Raw genomic sequence first — 16,059 nt, forward strand, 5'->3', positions numbered from 1 at the left:
ATGCCCTGACAGAGAAGGGGGACTTGTAGGGAGCAGGAAATAAGCTTGCAGGCTTACCTCGTCTGATAAGAGAAAAGGGAAGAAAACTAGTCCTTGACTGAGAGCTACTGGGCTTGTTAGCTTTGGAGAGCCTGTGGGGTGGGAGACATTAGGAGAGAAAGCAAGCGGGGAGCTGGCACCCCGAGTCAAACCAAGGAACCAGGAAAGGAGGCAATTTTCTACACTGTGGAGTTGATCCAAATCCAAGCAGGCGATGGAAAGAAAACAATTCCTGCGCAAACCAAAAGGACCTGTGTTTGTTTCAACCCACAGAGTCACCCGACTGCAAGAGAAAGGAACTCCCTCTCAGAGCGAGGGTGAAGACGTGCTTTCAGTCCTTTTCTTCAGCCTGTCCTGCCCAGCAGTGGTGAGGGCCTCTAACTGCCTTAGGGCTCGAGAAGATCTGACAGATTAGCCAAAATGTAGCCTGTTCGAGTCACAGAAATCATCTCTAATCTTGTCCATATTCAGACATGGAGTAACTCCTCCAGCCCAGCCTCTCCCTGCTGCTCAGAAACAGTCTTCCCTTTTCCAGGCACCTCACCTTCCAGGCTCATCCTCTCCTTGTCCAGCTCCCTGTCTGTGACGGGGCCACCAGCAGACCCCAGGAGAGAGTATCATTCCAAGACATACCAAGGACACAGTGGCCTTTCCCCAGAGCAGCCTTGAAACTCTGGGCTGTCCAAGAGAGCATGGCAGGGAGCCATCCATCCTCCCCCCAGCAAAATGCCTAATTTGCTTTTAAAGACCCCACAAACTCTTGGTATCCACAATGTCCTGGCCAAAGCACTTTACAACTTCATTAGACGTTGCATGAAAACACCTCCCATTGCTTGCTTTGAACCTCCACTGCTAGTCTTAAAGCATCTATTGTTTTTTATTGGCTATTTTTTTTAATTTGATGATTTTAATATTAAACACTCCCTGCTGTGCACACTTTTCAAGAGATCTCTAGCATTTCAACCTTCTCATCCCTCCTCTACGCCATAGGGCTCTAGCTGTCCCTTGTCCTGAGGTCATGACAGATGTGAATCACCACTCCTTGAACGTTCTAGGATAATTTTAAAGTCTGGCAGTCTCATTTGGAGACCGGTGATAAGTTTTGTGCTGCCAGCATCACTGCTAAAATAGGATGGGAAAATGAGAACTGTAAATGTTAAAACACTGTTAGAAAGTATAAAGCAAAAGAGAGAGCTGGCAGGAGTAAAAAAAAAAAAAATCTGAATTATAAAACACTCTTCTACATTCAGTAATGGATGCTCTTTATTATTCTACTTCCTTTTTGATTAAACTTTTGTGGAGGTTGACAAGTGACCATATATTAACATTGTCTTGCCTCAGAAAGGTTGCATAGTCTTGAGGATCTTCTAACAGACCCAAAAATCAAGAGGTTTACAAACAGCCTAACCCTGGGTTTTCAGTGTTCTTTTTGCCTATGCATTTTCCAGTCTTTAAATAAGTGTTCAAGGAATGAATGCTTTAGAGAGCCCTTTGAGGACCATCATGTCTGCTGTGTATTTAATGCTTTAAAGCAGCATTAATACACTTGATGATTGAGATCCTGTTTTTCTAAACATTTATACAACCCATGATTTAAAAGTTGGACATTTTTTTGTGAGGTTGGCATATTTTCTGGTCACTAAAATTAGTTGGCAGCTTCAACTGTAGATTTGACTGATGTCTGTGGAAGTTGCCTTGGTTCAAATCACAGTTGACAGTATCACACACCAACAACTTCAGTGGAAGGAAAGTCCTTGCCCCCCAGATCTTGTTTGAGAACTTACAAACCCAAGGACACTCAAAGCAGAAAAAAGTCACAGGAAATTTTCGTGCCAGTAAAGAATGAGATCTCTCCGAGTGCATTGGTTCATTTTTGGGTTCATTCCCTGTAATTAAAAAGTGCCTCCAATTAAGATGTTTTATCCATTGGGGAACTTCCATTACCTGCTTGCTGAGAGACAGCACTCTCCTTGCTCTGTCTGATCTGGAGCGCAATTAATTCAATTTAGATGACTCTTAGTTGAACTGAAAGATGATGATTGTAGCTACTCTCATTTAGTGGCCTGGGGACATTCTAAATAAATATCTTTTTTTCATTAAAAAACAGCATGCTCTCTTCTGAGCATCTTTTTGAAAAAGGAGGAAAAATTATCAAAGAGAAAGGTCAGGACAGCTACATGCTGGTGTCCCAAGTGTTCAGAGTGCTGTAGAAGTAACAGCCATGCAAAGCAACAGAAAACAAATAAAAATATTCCAAATAACCATATCTTTCCCCAAATCTCCTGTAACATCTTCGCTATAGCCAATGGATAAACGAGGAAGACCTTAAAAGCTGAAGATGGAAACACTGTGTTTTCTCAGAGATGTTAATTTAGCAACACCACTGTCTTACGTTTCAGCTGAACCAAAACAATTTTAATTCTGGCTTCTGCAAAGGAATCCCAGTTATGAAACCACAGGTAACCAAGACTGCATATGCCCACCTTCCTTTCCTTTAAGAAACTTTTCCCCAAATGCAGTTACATAAAACAATAAAAAAATTAATAGGTAACTTCTGATATGCCACCACAATTTTAAGAGATACAAAAACAAAGAGAGATAAAAAGTTAAAAAAGCATATGTCTTCACACAAATTAAAGTGAAGAACTTAAGAATTTAAACTTTGATTTCTCCCCCTCAAATGTGATGATTTAACACTCCAAATTCATAATGTTTGTGTGGGCACACGGGCAAAGGAAGGTCATCTTGCACTTTCTATTAACTGGGCTCAGCCAAGGGGACACAGTGATCCGACATCTCAAAACATGCTTCTGGGACACAACTGACGTTATACAAATGCATTCCATGGAAAATTTTAACAACTCAGTGGAGCCAGGCTCCTGAAATGATAAAAAATTCCATGAGTGGTTTCCTGTATTGACGCACTAACACGCAAAAAAACCCAGGAGCAGACAAAAATGTAGTCTTTTGCTCAGGGACAGAATGCCCCTGTAAAGACATGATGTATTCCTCCAGTTCAGGAAGCACCTTTTATTCATGCTCAGTTACACTCCTTATTGAAAAAAGGGACGTTTTATCAAAAAAATTATCTTATGTGAATTACCCAATTACACTTTACTTTTCTGAAGTCCTCCTCAGGGAGACCACTTTTAGAAACAGCTAAAGCTTCCATTTGAAGTAATTTCTTTTATACAAAGGAAAAGAAAATGTTAGCAAGCATATTCCAGTTGAGTTTGCTATTTCACTCTAAGGAGAAAAGATGCATTCTAGTTCAGACAATATTTTTTGCTTTGTTTTGGTTTTTTTGGGGGTGGAGAATGTTTGTTTGGGGTTTGTTTGACCGATCTTCTTTAGCTCGCACTGAAATTTTTCTGTAACTCCTCCAGACTGAATTACAACTCTGCTACTCCTACATTGATGGGTTTGTTACCTTTGCCAGATGCACCCTTTAGCCACTGTCACTTAGGGGAAAAATAAGCACATTTGTTATTACACCATATGCAATCATTTACAGTCAGGCACAGCACAGCAGCAACAGAACAATTCTCTGCTTCACAAAAAAAAAAAAGACAGTTGAAAGGCAAATAACAGTGCAAATATTCTGTAATGTTTTAATGAGAATGCTTTTCTCACAGGTTATCAGTTCTTCATTACAGCCCAGAGTTAGCAGTCTCACAGCACTTTGCTGCACCAAGATCATCACTATATTTGACTATTTTTGTACTTTAAAGGCACTTTAATAATTCAGTAGCTCAGGGTTGGGACAATCAGCATCTAATAAGAATAATCACCCTATGTGACACCCGCAGGGAGCTCTTCCAACTCCTCCTTTGCCTTTTCCTTTCTCCATTTCTGCTTTCTCTCCTTTATTTTATACTCTTCAACTCCATCCCCTTCATCTCACGCCTCACGCCTCACTGGTACTTAACCCTTAGCATGGGCACTACTGGTACCTCCCTTCTTCACTGCTGGTTCAGAACAGGGAAATATGTTGTTTGATTAGTCAGTTGTTATAAGAAAAATATAAGGTGTGAGGTATAATACAGAAGGTATAAGTAGATTAGCATATTTAAAAGACTTCTAATGCAAAAGCTCCAGCTCACTCTTCTATATTGTATTTTAAAGAATTTTCATTTCTGCATCCCAAGTTCCTTTGCAGTCATCCCCGTGCTTGTGAGAAAAAGTCACCTTCAGAAACTATTACAGAGTTTATTACTACGTAAATAAACACATCTTACTCATGTTTTCTTCATCGTCTACATCCATTGTGAAATATTTTTGCTGGTTTCTTGGCTGGCGGAGACTGCTTCTGTCTGGAAAACAGGGAGAGAGATATTTAAGCTTTAAGATACCAGCTTACAAGGCAAAGCACTGAATGTCCTTTAAAAGCAGAAGCCTGGGCCCTGGCTTTGCATTGGGATGTTTGCTTAAATCCTGATCTGAGATCCCTCCCAAAACTGAGATGGTCATCGATGACTGAAAGATGCAGCCCCACATCAGGCCAGAGTGGGTAATGGAACTCTCTCTCCTACATATGGACTTTCCAATTAACTGAAACAAAAGAGGATATTACATAAAGGTTACCTGGAATTGGGGAAATAGATTTTATTCACCACAGGGACTTCCATTTCAAGAGAGACTGATCTAAAGGTGGATATAAGCACCTCACACCAAAATATGTAAATACCTAGCATTTGGTTTGAAAGAAGGCAACACTTCTATCCTAATCAAAAGCAGCCATTTAAGAGTGATGGGTTTTATGGTTTGGTTTGTTGTTTTTTTTTTTATTATGCTAGCTCAGTTTTTCCTGAAAACTAATCAAGTACATAATATCTGTTGCTTTCTAGCTAATTGTTCCAACCTCATAATGCCATGAGCGACCCCAAAAATCACCCAGTGAGTAAATCTTTTAACAAAAGATCCCTTATTATAACAAGGAAAAAGTAGTGGAGCATTAATGGGCTTCACAGAAGTGGATCAAATCACAGAAATTTGGTCTTGTACTTGTCAGTCTGTTGAATTTTGTGCATCTGCCTCACTGCTTTTCTGAAGCATCAGCTAAGCATTGTGCTTTCTCCATTCTGCATTGCAATTTATTTTTTTATCATAATGCATTCATTTTCTGCTGATTCATTACCACAACTAAATATTTGGAAAGTACCTGAAGGGAGTAAAGCACAATATAAATGCAAAATCATTCTGTGATAATCTAGTTTCATGTGACATCCGCAAACTTTGATTCCTTTTGCTGACGATCAGATCAAACGAAGATTGAAGCCCTCCTTTTAAATGCTTCTTTGATCCTACTCCAAAACTATTACAAACAGGCTGGGAAGAAGAGAGGTCTGGTGATGTCCTATGAGGACACTGGCAGGAATGGCAAACCCTTGTGAAACCAAGGGCTGAGGTGGCCGCTGGGAGGGACAGGGAGAACAGAGTGGGAAGAGGAGGTGGTTCATGCTCACAAAGCTGTGGGAGCACTGGAAGGTGTGTTCCCTCACAGAAAGATGATGATGATGTTTGATTTCACGATGGCACAATTCTCAGCACTGAAGTTTCTGCTCTATTGTATTATGTTTTACTCTTCACTCAGTGGACACACATCTGTGTCTCTCATCCAGCTGCCGATGTGAAATACTTTGTTATTCCAATGCTTTGAGACTTCTTTAAGTGCCAGCACTGGTGGAAGTCAAACAGTGGAGTCAAAGTCATCAAGAAGAAGAACCATATAAATAAAACACGGTTGCTTGACAAGGCTGACACAATAAAATCCACACTAATTTTATGTAGCCAAATGCCTGCTCTGTAACAATGAATTTATTCCATTTTTCTTCCCAGCTCTGGTGGGAAAATCTAGCTTTCACTCTGCTAGACATTAAACTGCAGTCAGTTTAGCTAATAACAAAAGGCAGAACTTTGTGCTGATGTTGTTCTTCACACACAGATTGCACACTATAGTAATCCTTAACATGTAATTACCAAGTCCAAAAAGAAATCAGACAGTCCACCCCTACTCACCATTTCAGTAGACAATTCATGCAAAGCATACAGAAGCATGCTGCAAATCCAGAGTACAGCTCTAAATGCCAAACATAATGAATTGTATTGTTCTGATTTGGTCTTTTTAAAGTCAACTTGGTTTTAGCTTTGCTAACATAAGAAGAAAAACATAATCCCCATAAAAACTTCCATGCAAGAATGAAAGATATGTAGGGATGCAGAAACAAGTAATACACTAATCAGACTACACTAATACACTAAAAACAATACCACTAATAATAAATACCAATAATACTACCAATAATAAATAATACTACTAATAGATAACCCTATTACAAAAACAAATATCAGAAACTGAGAAATTAAGAATGACATTAAAAAATACATATAGATGTGTAAGTCTGCAACTTTAACATCCATGCTAAGTATTGTAATTCAGTACTTTAAAACAATGAAATCTGTTTATCATCAGCTTAAACCCTCAACAATCTTCACAGGTTACTTTTCACAGCAAGAGCCAAACAGCCATTAGCGAAAATGTAAAATGCCATTAGCAATTATTACAATAATTACAATAATTAATGCTACACTTCTGATGGTAGAATGAGAACTAAATATATCTCTATGTTTGTTGTCACACCACACAGCTTCACAAACAAAGCCTATATAAGCAGATATCCTGAATTTACCACCATCGCAAATGTGTATCATCATCCCAGTGTGGGGCCTGAAGGGAACAGGAATCCTCTTCACTCTCCAGGCCTGTCTGCAGAAGACATCCACTCGAGTAACTAAGAGGAATCTCCCCAAACAGGGAGGGGAGGTGCTGAGAAAAGACACAAAGCCACATTTCTGAGCACAGTGAAGCTGTTCAGATGCTCCACTAGCCAGGCAGCATCAACTCAACAAATTGCAAAACTCTGACAATTAAGAAGGGCAGTAAAACTCCTCGCTGATTTTGGCACCAGCAGAGCAGAACTGCAATGGGTGCAGAACTGAAATTCTTGATCGACATGTACTACTTCCCCTGAGGCTCCCAGGATCGCCTAAAACAATTCACAGAATTTACACAACTCTTTCTGTGTTTTTAATTCAAAGACTATGCACAAAATGACTATGTAAACTTCAGCTTATTCATCAAAGCTTTAGGTAAACTCTGGGTTTCACAGTGCCAAACTTTCTTCCATGCCTCTGCCACCATTCACCTTGTGCACTACAACTTCACTGGTGTGTAACAAAACACAGAATCATCCTAGAACCCTAGAGTGGTTTGGGTTGGAAGGGTCCTTAAAGCTCATCTCATTTCACCCCCTGCCATGGGCAGGGACACCTTCCAGGTTACTCCAAGCCCTCTCCAACCTGCCCTGGGACACTTCCAGGGATGGGACATCGATAGTTTCTCTGGGCAACCTGTGCCAGGGCCTCACCACCCTCACAGGGAAGAACTTCCATCCAGCATCTAATCTAAATCTCTTCTCTTTGAGCTTAAAGCTGTCCCCCCCTGTTCCCATTTCTGTTTTCCTGTTCATCCTCTAAGCTAAAACACTCTTGATGACCTGAGAAGGATGCAGAACTTCCCAGAACATTTCATCCCATCTGCAGGCTACACAGCCACAGTCCTGGCTACCTCACCTCAGGCTGGCAGAGTCCCTGTCTCATGACAGCAAACTGTATGAATACTCAAACTGTATGAATGCTGTGGATGCCCCAACCCTGGCAGTGTTCAAGGAGATTTTTTCACAAAAAAGGACTCTGAGCCCAGGCTGCTCACTACAGAAAAAGTAGCCTCTTGCCAAGGCATGATTGATTACTTCTGAAAGTCATTAATGATTCACTTATCATTTCCCATTGAAGAAGGAAAAGCATTTCCAACTTCTTTGACCTTCCAAACCTTTAATAAAGCAGCAAAACTCCATTAATAAATACATTTGCTGAAAATAACCCATCTAGCGACAGACATCCAGAAACCTCTCAGGTCCTACAGACACAAAGCCTCCACACTGAGGTCGGGTAATGGTCAGTGGCACCTGAGCAAGGATAGCTTACAAAAGGACTTCACTGAAGCTGGTATGACAGCAGGTATGACAGACCCTCAAGTTTTGTTGTTAAAATCCTGCTCTGGGATAAGGGACACAACTACAGCAACATTCTCCGAGAGCACTGGAAAAACTTTTATTTCAGAAAAAACCCCGTAAGAGTAAAGGAAGAAGGTTAACTGCTGCTCAGAGATTAACAGAACTTTCAAAAAGAGCAATGAAGAATAACTGATGTAAATATTAACTGATTCGGGTCAGTGCATTGACAGCACATTCTGTGTGGAGGAAGCCTCTCCATGGCTGCAGGAACTGTTTTCTCTCAGGTATACTGCTAAAATAAATTGAAGTTTTGACTGTACTATGCTAGTGTAGTAAGTATAGGGCATTTAACATGGAGCAACAAACCTCCATCCACCTGTTACCTAAATTCACTTGCTGAAGCCAAGGGATTCTGCACAACAGCACACCCTGCAATATTCAGACTACAAACATCTTTCCTTTTCTAGATGCATTACAAGCCAGCCACTTCAAACAGGAAAACAACATCTAAATATATGCTAATTTAAGTAGAGCCAGGAAAAAGTCCACTTTTAATTCTCTTCCGGTTTTGAAGTCTTTAATTCCTACAGAGTATTTCTAAAGATAGGAAGAACATCAGAAGTACTTAAAAATGTACCAGCTAACACAACAGTATTTGCCTTTATTTCTCCAAGAGACTGCTTGAAACATTTTTAAGTAAATGTTGGCAATAGCAAGTACACCCCACATGAGGACATAGAGAGAGATAACCTACATTTCTTTTGTTTGCATATTCCAGGTATTCACTGCATACAAAAAAAGAGTTGTCGAATATCTTAAAAACTAGCTTGGTTTATCCTCATCATTGAGGGAAAACCTAAATTTACCTTGAAAGGGAAATTTAGCAGCTAACAATGTTTTACACACAGAAAATGGCATATATGCAAAAAACCCCATAACTTGAGACATGACACAGAACTATTGGATGACAGCATATGCTAGAAAGCTGCAGTTTTAGAGAAGTTTCCTATTTGTTAAAAAAGTCCTCTCCTTCCAAACTTTGAAAGCCAAGTGAAATAAAATGCTGGGAAACATTGAAGGATCTTGCTCAAAATATTTCTGACAAATCGAATTTCTCATGAACCCAAACCACAAACACTGAAGTTGCACTTTGCAGTGGAGGTTCAAGCCTCACCTGAAAACTACATTTACACCACCACTACAACCCCTCCTTCGACTCCTTTGTCTCAACCACGCAGCAATTAAAACAATACCTTTCCTCTCCGATCGTTTTGTCCTTCTCCGTTTGCAGCGCGGTCGGGCCGGGCTACAGAAGGTCCCCATGCTGAGAACCACGGCTTGAGGGAATGCCATGCACCCACCTACTCCCCACCAGCCCCCAGCCCCCTCCCAAAGTGGCAGCAAGGTATTCCCAAAAGGAGGGTTATCCCTGTGCTCTCTTTCCCCACCTCCTCAAAGCCTGGAGTGCACCGATGCACAGTGCAGTGAACAAGGATGAAGGCAGGATGCAGCTCACCCCTACCCACTGCAAGAGGCACATGTGACAATTAACTCTTCGCCACGCAGAAGGGGCAAGGAAGGACAGTTCTCTTAGAACAGCTGTATCAAAGATACCATCACTGCTGGGCATGGAAAGGCAGAAATAATTTTCTTTTGTTATCAAAAAAGGTGGGCAACTCTTCATTCCTAAAGCTCAGAAAGAAGGAGAGACATAAGCAAGGAAATATTTATACACCCTAGTGCATAAACCCAAGATGCCTTAGGCATCCTTTATAACTGTTTCTCATGTTCACATTTCATGCACCGCCTCAAAAATGCACAAAATATATTTGAGAATAGCAGGAATGCATAAATACCCCAATCTGAAATATGTTTTAGTCACAGATTTTACATGCAAGGGTTTGTACACCAGGTCTGACCAAGAGCCTTCCCAATGTCAACATAAACTGTGGCATTTTCCAGCCTTTTCATAAACTAAAAAGCAACATGTGACATCATGGGATGATGTGGTATTATTCTGTTTCCCCCATCTGAGCAACCAACCAAACACACGTTCATCCTGTGGATCCTATGGATCATCAGCACAGCTTGGGGGTTGCAGTTATCCTTTAATCCTGCCTTCAGATTAAACCTCACAGGGCAAAAAAAGCACGCTCCAGCAGGGAATGCTTGCAGGTGCAAGCTCCACAGGTTTCTTCAGTGATGAGATTTCTCTGACCAGTCACCTTCAGCTGCAGTCAGACCTTTATTTTTCAGTACATCAGGCCTTGGCTCTTTGGAACACAGCACACCACTGAATCTGGATGAACTCAGGTAGATGACTTACATGCACCATCATATTTTGACAACTATCCAGGTTGACCTTTTTTGAAAAACATTGCCACTGGCATCTTAAATCAGCAGTATTTCACTAGCCAAAAGCAATATGCTCGAGGTCACCCCTGGGATTGAGTTGAAATGCTAGCAAGGAGCTCCACCCTATGATAATCGTTCTTCAGATCCCAGGTACCAGCTTTTTCATCTCCAGTCTGTTATGGAAAGCAGAGATTGAGTCAACTTGTTGACTTAAATCATTTTTGTCTGAAGCCTAAGCACTAAAGGCTTCAAACTTCCCCACTTCAGAGGACCTGAAGTTCTACTTCAGCATCGATGTTAATGGACACGACTTCTCTGAGGATGAAGAAATAGCAACAGGATGTTTTGAGCTCAGCTGACACAATTTAAAAAGGAGAACTTGCCATGGAGGAACAAGCCATCAATGCCATAGCCATGCTACCACGTGTTGACCACTAAGATGCCCAGGAGGAAATGAGTCCCATCTAAAAGCAACTCACCAAACTAGCGCTGTGCCTAATTTAGCAGGCTCTTCTGCACACTAATTAACAGTTTCAGCCCAAGTTTCACATCTCAATCCCCAATAAGCTTTGTATGACAGAGCAAGGACGTGGAGGGTGAGGTATCTATGTCTACATGGCTTTGAAGGAACAGCAACATTGATACACAGAGAGAAAAGGAAAAATCACCCCTTAGGGGGATGAGAAATCATTTTGCTCCTCTGAGAAAACAGCACACTTTGTTAAATGCAAAAAACAGCCTGTGAAACCACTGAGCTCTTTACCATAATTCTTCCAGCCACTGAAACTTTCACCACATTGTTCTCACAACATTCCAGAAAGATACACATAACAACACGTATTTCTCCTCCCTTTTCAGAGAAGAGTTGCTGCATTAGGTATTTGAAGTTAAAAAGTTATTTTGGTTTTAATAATTAATTTATCTGCCCTAACCTGTCAGAGATTTCATTTACAGAACTTGGTGTAAAGACTGAAAAGAGTCACCCCCAAAGCTCTTCTCCCCAAAAGCAGCTCCTACTCTACCTCTGCTCCCCAAGGCAAAGTGACTCTGGGGTATAAGACTCAGGAAGAAGACCTGAGACAATCTCAGCTTCAAGGCTGACAGTTTTTAAGAAAGAAAAAGGTCTCTAAAATCTGACTGACTAAGGAATGTACACAGTGCACTTGGGAGAGAAACTTAGTGACCAACTACATTCACTTGCAGGTGGAACACTAACAACAGCTTTAGGAAAGAAAAAACATCATAGAGTCAAATCACAGACCAGTGGTTTGGGTTGGAAAGGACCTTAAAAAAAAGCTCATCTTGTTCCAACCTCCTGCCATGGGCGGGGACGCTTTCTACTAGACCAAGCCCTGTCCAAACTGGCCTTGGACACTTCCAGGGATGAGGCATTGACAGTTTCTCTGGGCAACCTGTGCCAGGGCCTCTCCACCCTCACAGGGAAGAATTTCTTCCTAATTTCTAATCTAAATCTCTCCTCTTACAGTTTAAAAGTATTTTCCCTTGTTCTATCACTATCTGCCTGTGTCAAAAGTCACTCTCCCTCTTTTTCATAAGCTCCTTCAGCATCTTCTCAGTTCTCCCTTCCATCACCTAGTTCAGTGGAACAAAGCCAGCCTAGGTCTCCATGGATTTATGGCTTGTGATAGATGGGGTGTTGTCATGAAGGATTTATGAGCCCAACCTGGAGACTCTGTAGCTGTGGCACCTCTAGTCCCTTCCCATCCAGGTTCCCTGGCAGCAGGAGGCTCGAGGCCATGGTGCAGCCTCTATTTTATATATATAAAATAAATAAATAAATATATATATATATATCACATACCATATATTTTTTAATATATCACATGAAAATCTCTATGCACCAAAACCATCCTTGAAAATCCCATTTTCTTATAGATTTGGCCCCTACTATCAGCTTACTTTAGAAATTCTTCAAAGAAAGTCACACTGTATTTGGTAAGCACTTTTAGTGATCTTTTTTATTATTTTGCCCCCACAAGCAAGTTGTGTATTTTTTGAACACAACAAAAGCATTATTACAGGCCAACAGCAGTTCTCCTTCTAGTTTAGTGTACTTCAGCAAGAATGAATACAAATTAGCAGCAACTGCTAGAATTAGTAGAGGCTAACTACAGCCTGAGAACAGCAAATCCCAGATCACAGAGCTGCTGGCTGCACATCAGGAACCCTGAGAGCTCTGATATACCTCAGCTTGGAGTTTACTCCTCATGTGATTAAATCCACTCCAACAGCACCATCTGCTGTTACATAAGTAATTGAGGTTGCATCTATTGCTCCCTCGACCAAGGAAGTCAAGAGCCCCACTCCAAATTAGAAATAACCTAGGATGTTTGCAGGTTTATTCCACAATAAACTATTTTGGAACATATATTTATTATCAAGTTTTGTATCCTTTGTCTATATCCTTCTTACTGGCTTACTTTGAGGACTGAGCATCTAATTTTTAATGTATTTTATTTCTGAAGGACTCCTCACATACTTGTGACCGTCAGAAATGTGTTTAAGATGTGTTTCCAAGGCAAAAATGGTCACTATTCAGAGAGAAAAACTAAGCAGCCTAGATCTCCCAGTAAGTCACATCAGTATTTCCAGTATAATTTAAAAGATACTTGATGCAGCTACCCAGTGCTGCGAAGAGAAGTAACAGCTAATTGGAGGAAAAATCTAAAATAGTCTTAAAGGAGGTTAAAAGAGACTCAAGAATCTTGAAGCTATTTCATAAAAAGATTTTAAAAACCCAAAACAGTCACGTGGGTAGGGTGATGTTTGGTACTAAAAATGGGACCTAATTCCTCCTTTCCCACCAAAAATCAGTTATTAAGCTTTGCTCAAACACCTGGCAAACTCTCCTACATGCCAGCTTTGATTATTTACTTTATTAATACGGATTGGATGCAAATTTGTAGCCAGAAGAGTAATGAAGTTTTTGTAATATCAACCTGATACTGTTAGATATTTCTAACCAATAATCTCTCTGTTTTCAAACTGTGCTGATCCAACAGCTTTGAAGGGATTTAGAGTACAAACATAAAAGTTTCACATAAAACAATCAATTGTTAAAAAACCATTTAAAATATATTAAGATGAAGTCTCTCCTCCTCTAAGTTATGACCTAAATGCATCAATCAGGAAACGGAGTATCCTGCTGTATGTTTGCAAAATATGGTGTGCTTACCTTTTTAACTATTGGAGACACATGCTGATTCTGCAACCTGCAAAAAGAGAAAACACAAGTTAGTTGTTTGGCTCTTTGCAAATTTAAGCGCATCACAAATGGCAACTCCTGACTTTAAAAGGGACAACTTTCTGATTCTTGAAAAGTAAACAGTCCACACTGAATATACAGAGTCTCAGAGCCCAGTCCTTTGTGATCCCAGCAAAGGGCAAGGGCCAGACCATTCTGGACATTCCTGGTTGGGAAAAAAAAAAATTAAAAAAAAAAAAGACTGTAGATACTTAATATGAAGCTCAGAAACACCACTGAGGTACAAGAAGCTATTTAGCTGAACCCAATCTGCAATCTCTGCACCTTCTAGGAGAAAGGGTCAGCAAAAATGTGGCAAATAATGGCTTAAAACTGAAATCAACTTATTTTTCTGAAGGACTCCCCACATACCTGTGATTGTCAGAAATGTGTTTAAGATGTTTCCAAGGCAAAAATGGTCACTATTCAGAGAGAAAAACTGAGCAGCCTAGATCTCCCAGTAAGTCACATCAGTATTTCCAACATCATTTAAAAGATACTCGATGCAGCTACCCAGTGCTGCCAAGGGAAGTAACAGCTAATTGGAGGAAAAATCTTAAACAGTTTTAAAGGAGGTTCTTATCTTTCTAAGTTATCACAGCCAATTTATCCTGCACGCAAATCCAGAGTTGTCATCTTGTTAAATATTCTAAATTTAGATCTTCAGTTTCATTTGTAGGGGTTGATTTCAATCCACACAAACAGCACCTCATACAACAATCCCCTTTCCAAATACCAGTTTCTTGATCCCACTGCCATCAGTCAGCATTCTCTGCAAAACTGGAAAATCCCTCAACTACCAGCAGTGGGGTGGAAGAGAAGTGGCAGATTTAGGGTAAGACTCCCCTCCTTCCCTGCCCAGGGGGTTGGACCTGGATGATCTTTAAGGTCTCTTCCAACCAAACCATTCAGTGATTCCATGATTCTAAGAAGGATACAGGACAACAGGGAGGAGAAATGCTACGAGAAATTTTATTTCCATGAATAGGCACAGTTGTTGGATCGGGAGCAGGCAGCTTTAATTTTATAGATAACCTCCTAGTTCTAAGAAAACATCGACGGGACCTTATCAGTGTGAAGATACACTGTTCTGAAACGGTTCAGCAAGTCACACAAATTCTCAGCCGTCACACTGCCCACGAGAGGGTGCTGGCACCCTACAGAAACCTTCCCTGAATCGAAGCCACACAGAGCACAGCTACGGACAACACGCACGGATGGATGTGCATCTCGGATCTTAAACTGCTTTGGTCAGGGAGGGATCTGACACAATATTTCAAGTCCACATACTCGAATACTGCACTAATTCAACGTCAGCTTCCCCCCCCCCCCCAAAGACATTTCAATTTCTCAACATTTCATGGTGGCTTTTTCCAAGAAAAATAAAAAATAAATACCAATACCACACTGGTCTGAGCATGAAGCAGAAAAAATGCCCAGAAAACTCAAAGTGGGGTCCACAAAGTCCCAACCTACCATTCCCATACCCACAATTCTTCCAAACCCTTGGAATATGAGCTATAAATTAGATGTTATGTGAAAACCACATATTTGTGGCAACATCCACCAAAACCATATTTTGTTTTAAAAGTAAGGTTTTGATAATCCTCTTTCTACGTGAGTTTTTAACTAAGTTTTCATACTAGCATATCCTTGAGTTATTTTAGACTTTATATTGTCTGCCTTATATGCCATATTACTACAGTTGATAATTCCCTGATATTCCAACAAACTAAAAACAATCCATTGAGACTTGGACTTAAACTGAGTTTACCACTAAATACCAAAAATCCTTACGTATTGACAGTTGCAGTCAGTTTTATAGGGAAAGAACCAGCCAGGGTAAGAACCATGAAAAAAAAGCTTATTTTTCATTTTTGTTTTACTGTGAGCAGTGAAGACAGGTGGAGGAAAAACTGAGACTTGTAACACCTTAGACCAGTGAAAACTTTAAACAGTGGTATTTCCCTTTCTATGCTATGTTATAAAAGCCAGGAACAAAACTCTCATCTCCAGCACGTCCTACCTGGCTCTGCCCAGTGGCAGATGGATATTCTGGGGCTTGTTCAAGTCATGACATGCTTCCCTAACACCTTCTGCAGGGAGAGCCTGCCAGAAGGGGCTCCTCTAGGAGCTCAGTACTTCGCTGTTACCTTCCAAAAAAATAAAGAAAAAATAAAAATCAGTAAACCAATTCTTCATCCCTTAGTAGTGACTTAATGTACTCTAAAAAGTTCAGAAATGTGCTCGTGATTTCTCCCAGGGCAGCAAAAGATACTTGAAAGTCATCTGAAGAACACAACAATATTCCATTCAGGAATATCT

The 16,059-nt window shown here is 40.5% G+C and overlaps 1 protein-coding gene across 4 annotated transcripts in view; it reads right to left on the reverse strand.

Annotated features, from left to right (window-relative positions):
* ADARB1 (adenosine deaminase RNA specific B1) overlaps positions 1-16,059 on the reverse strand; it is a 70,342-nt gene that overhangs the window by 35,777 nt on the left and 18,506 nt on the right. For 2 of the 4 annotated variants that reach the window (XM_064660109.1, XM_064660110.1), the window contains exons 2-3: positions 13,666-13,702; positions 4,278-4,352 (exon numbers count right to left, since the gene is read on the reverse strand). In XM_064660109.1, coding sequence (XP_064516179.1) covers positions 4,278-4,305 — 28 coding nt within the window. In that variant the 5' untranslated portion in view covers positions 4,306-4,352; positions 13,666-13,702. Of the gene's footprint in view, positions 1-4,277; positions 4,353-6,728; positions 6,753-13,665; positions 13,703-15,760; positions 15,837-16,059 lie in introns of those variants that run through there. The other 2 variants (XM_064660111.1, XM_064660108.1) reach the window with 2 other exon arrangements.

Source organism: Pseudopipra pipra, chromosome 7 (assembly GCF_036250125.1).
Source record: "Pseudopipra pipra isolate bDixPip1 chromosome 7, bDixPip1.hap1, whole genome shotgun sequence".
Classification (NCBI taxonomy): domain Eukaryota; kingdom Metazoa; phylum Chordata; class Aves; order Passeriformes; family Pipridae; genus Pseudopipra; species Pseudopipra pipra.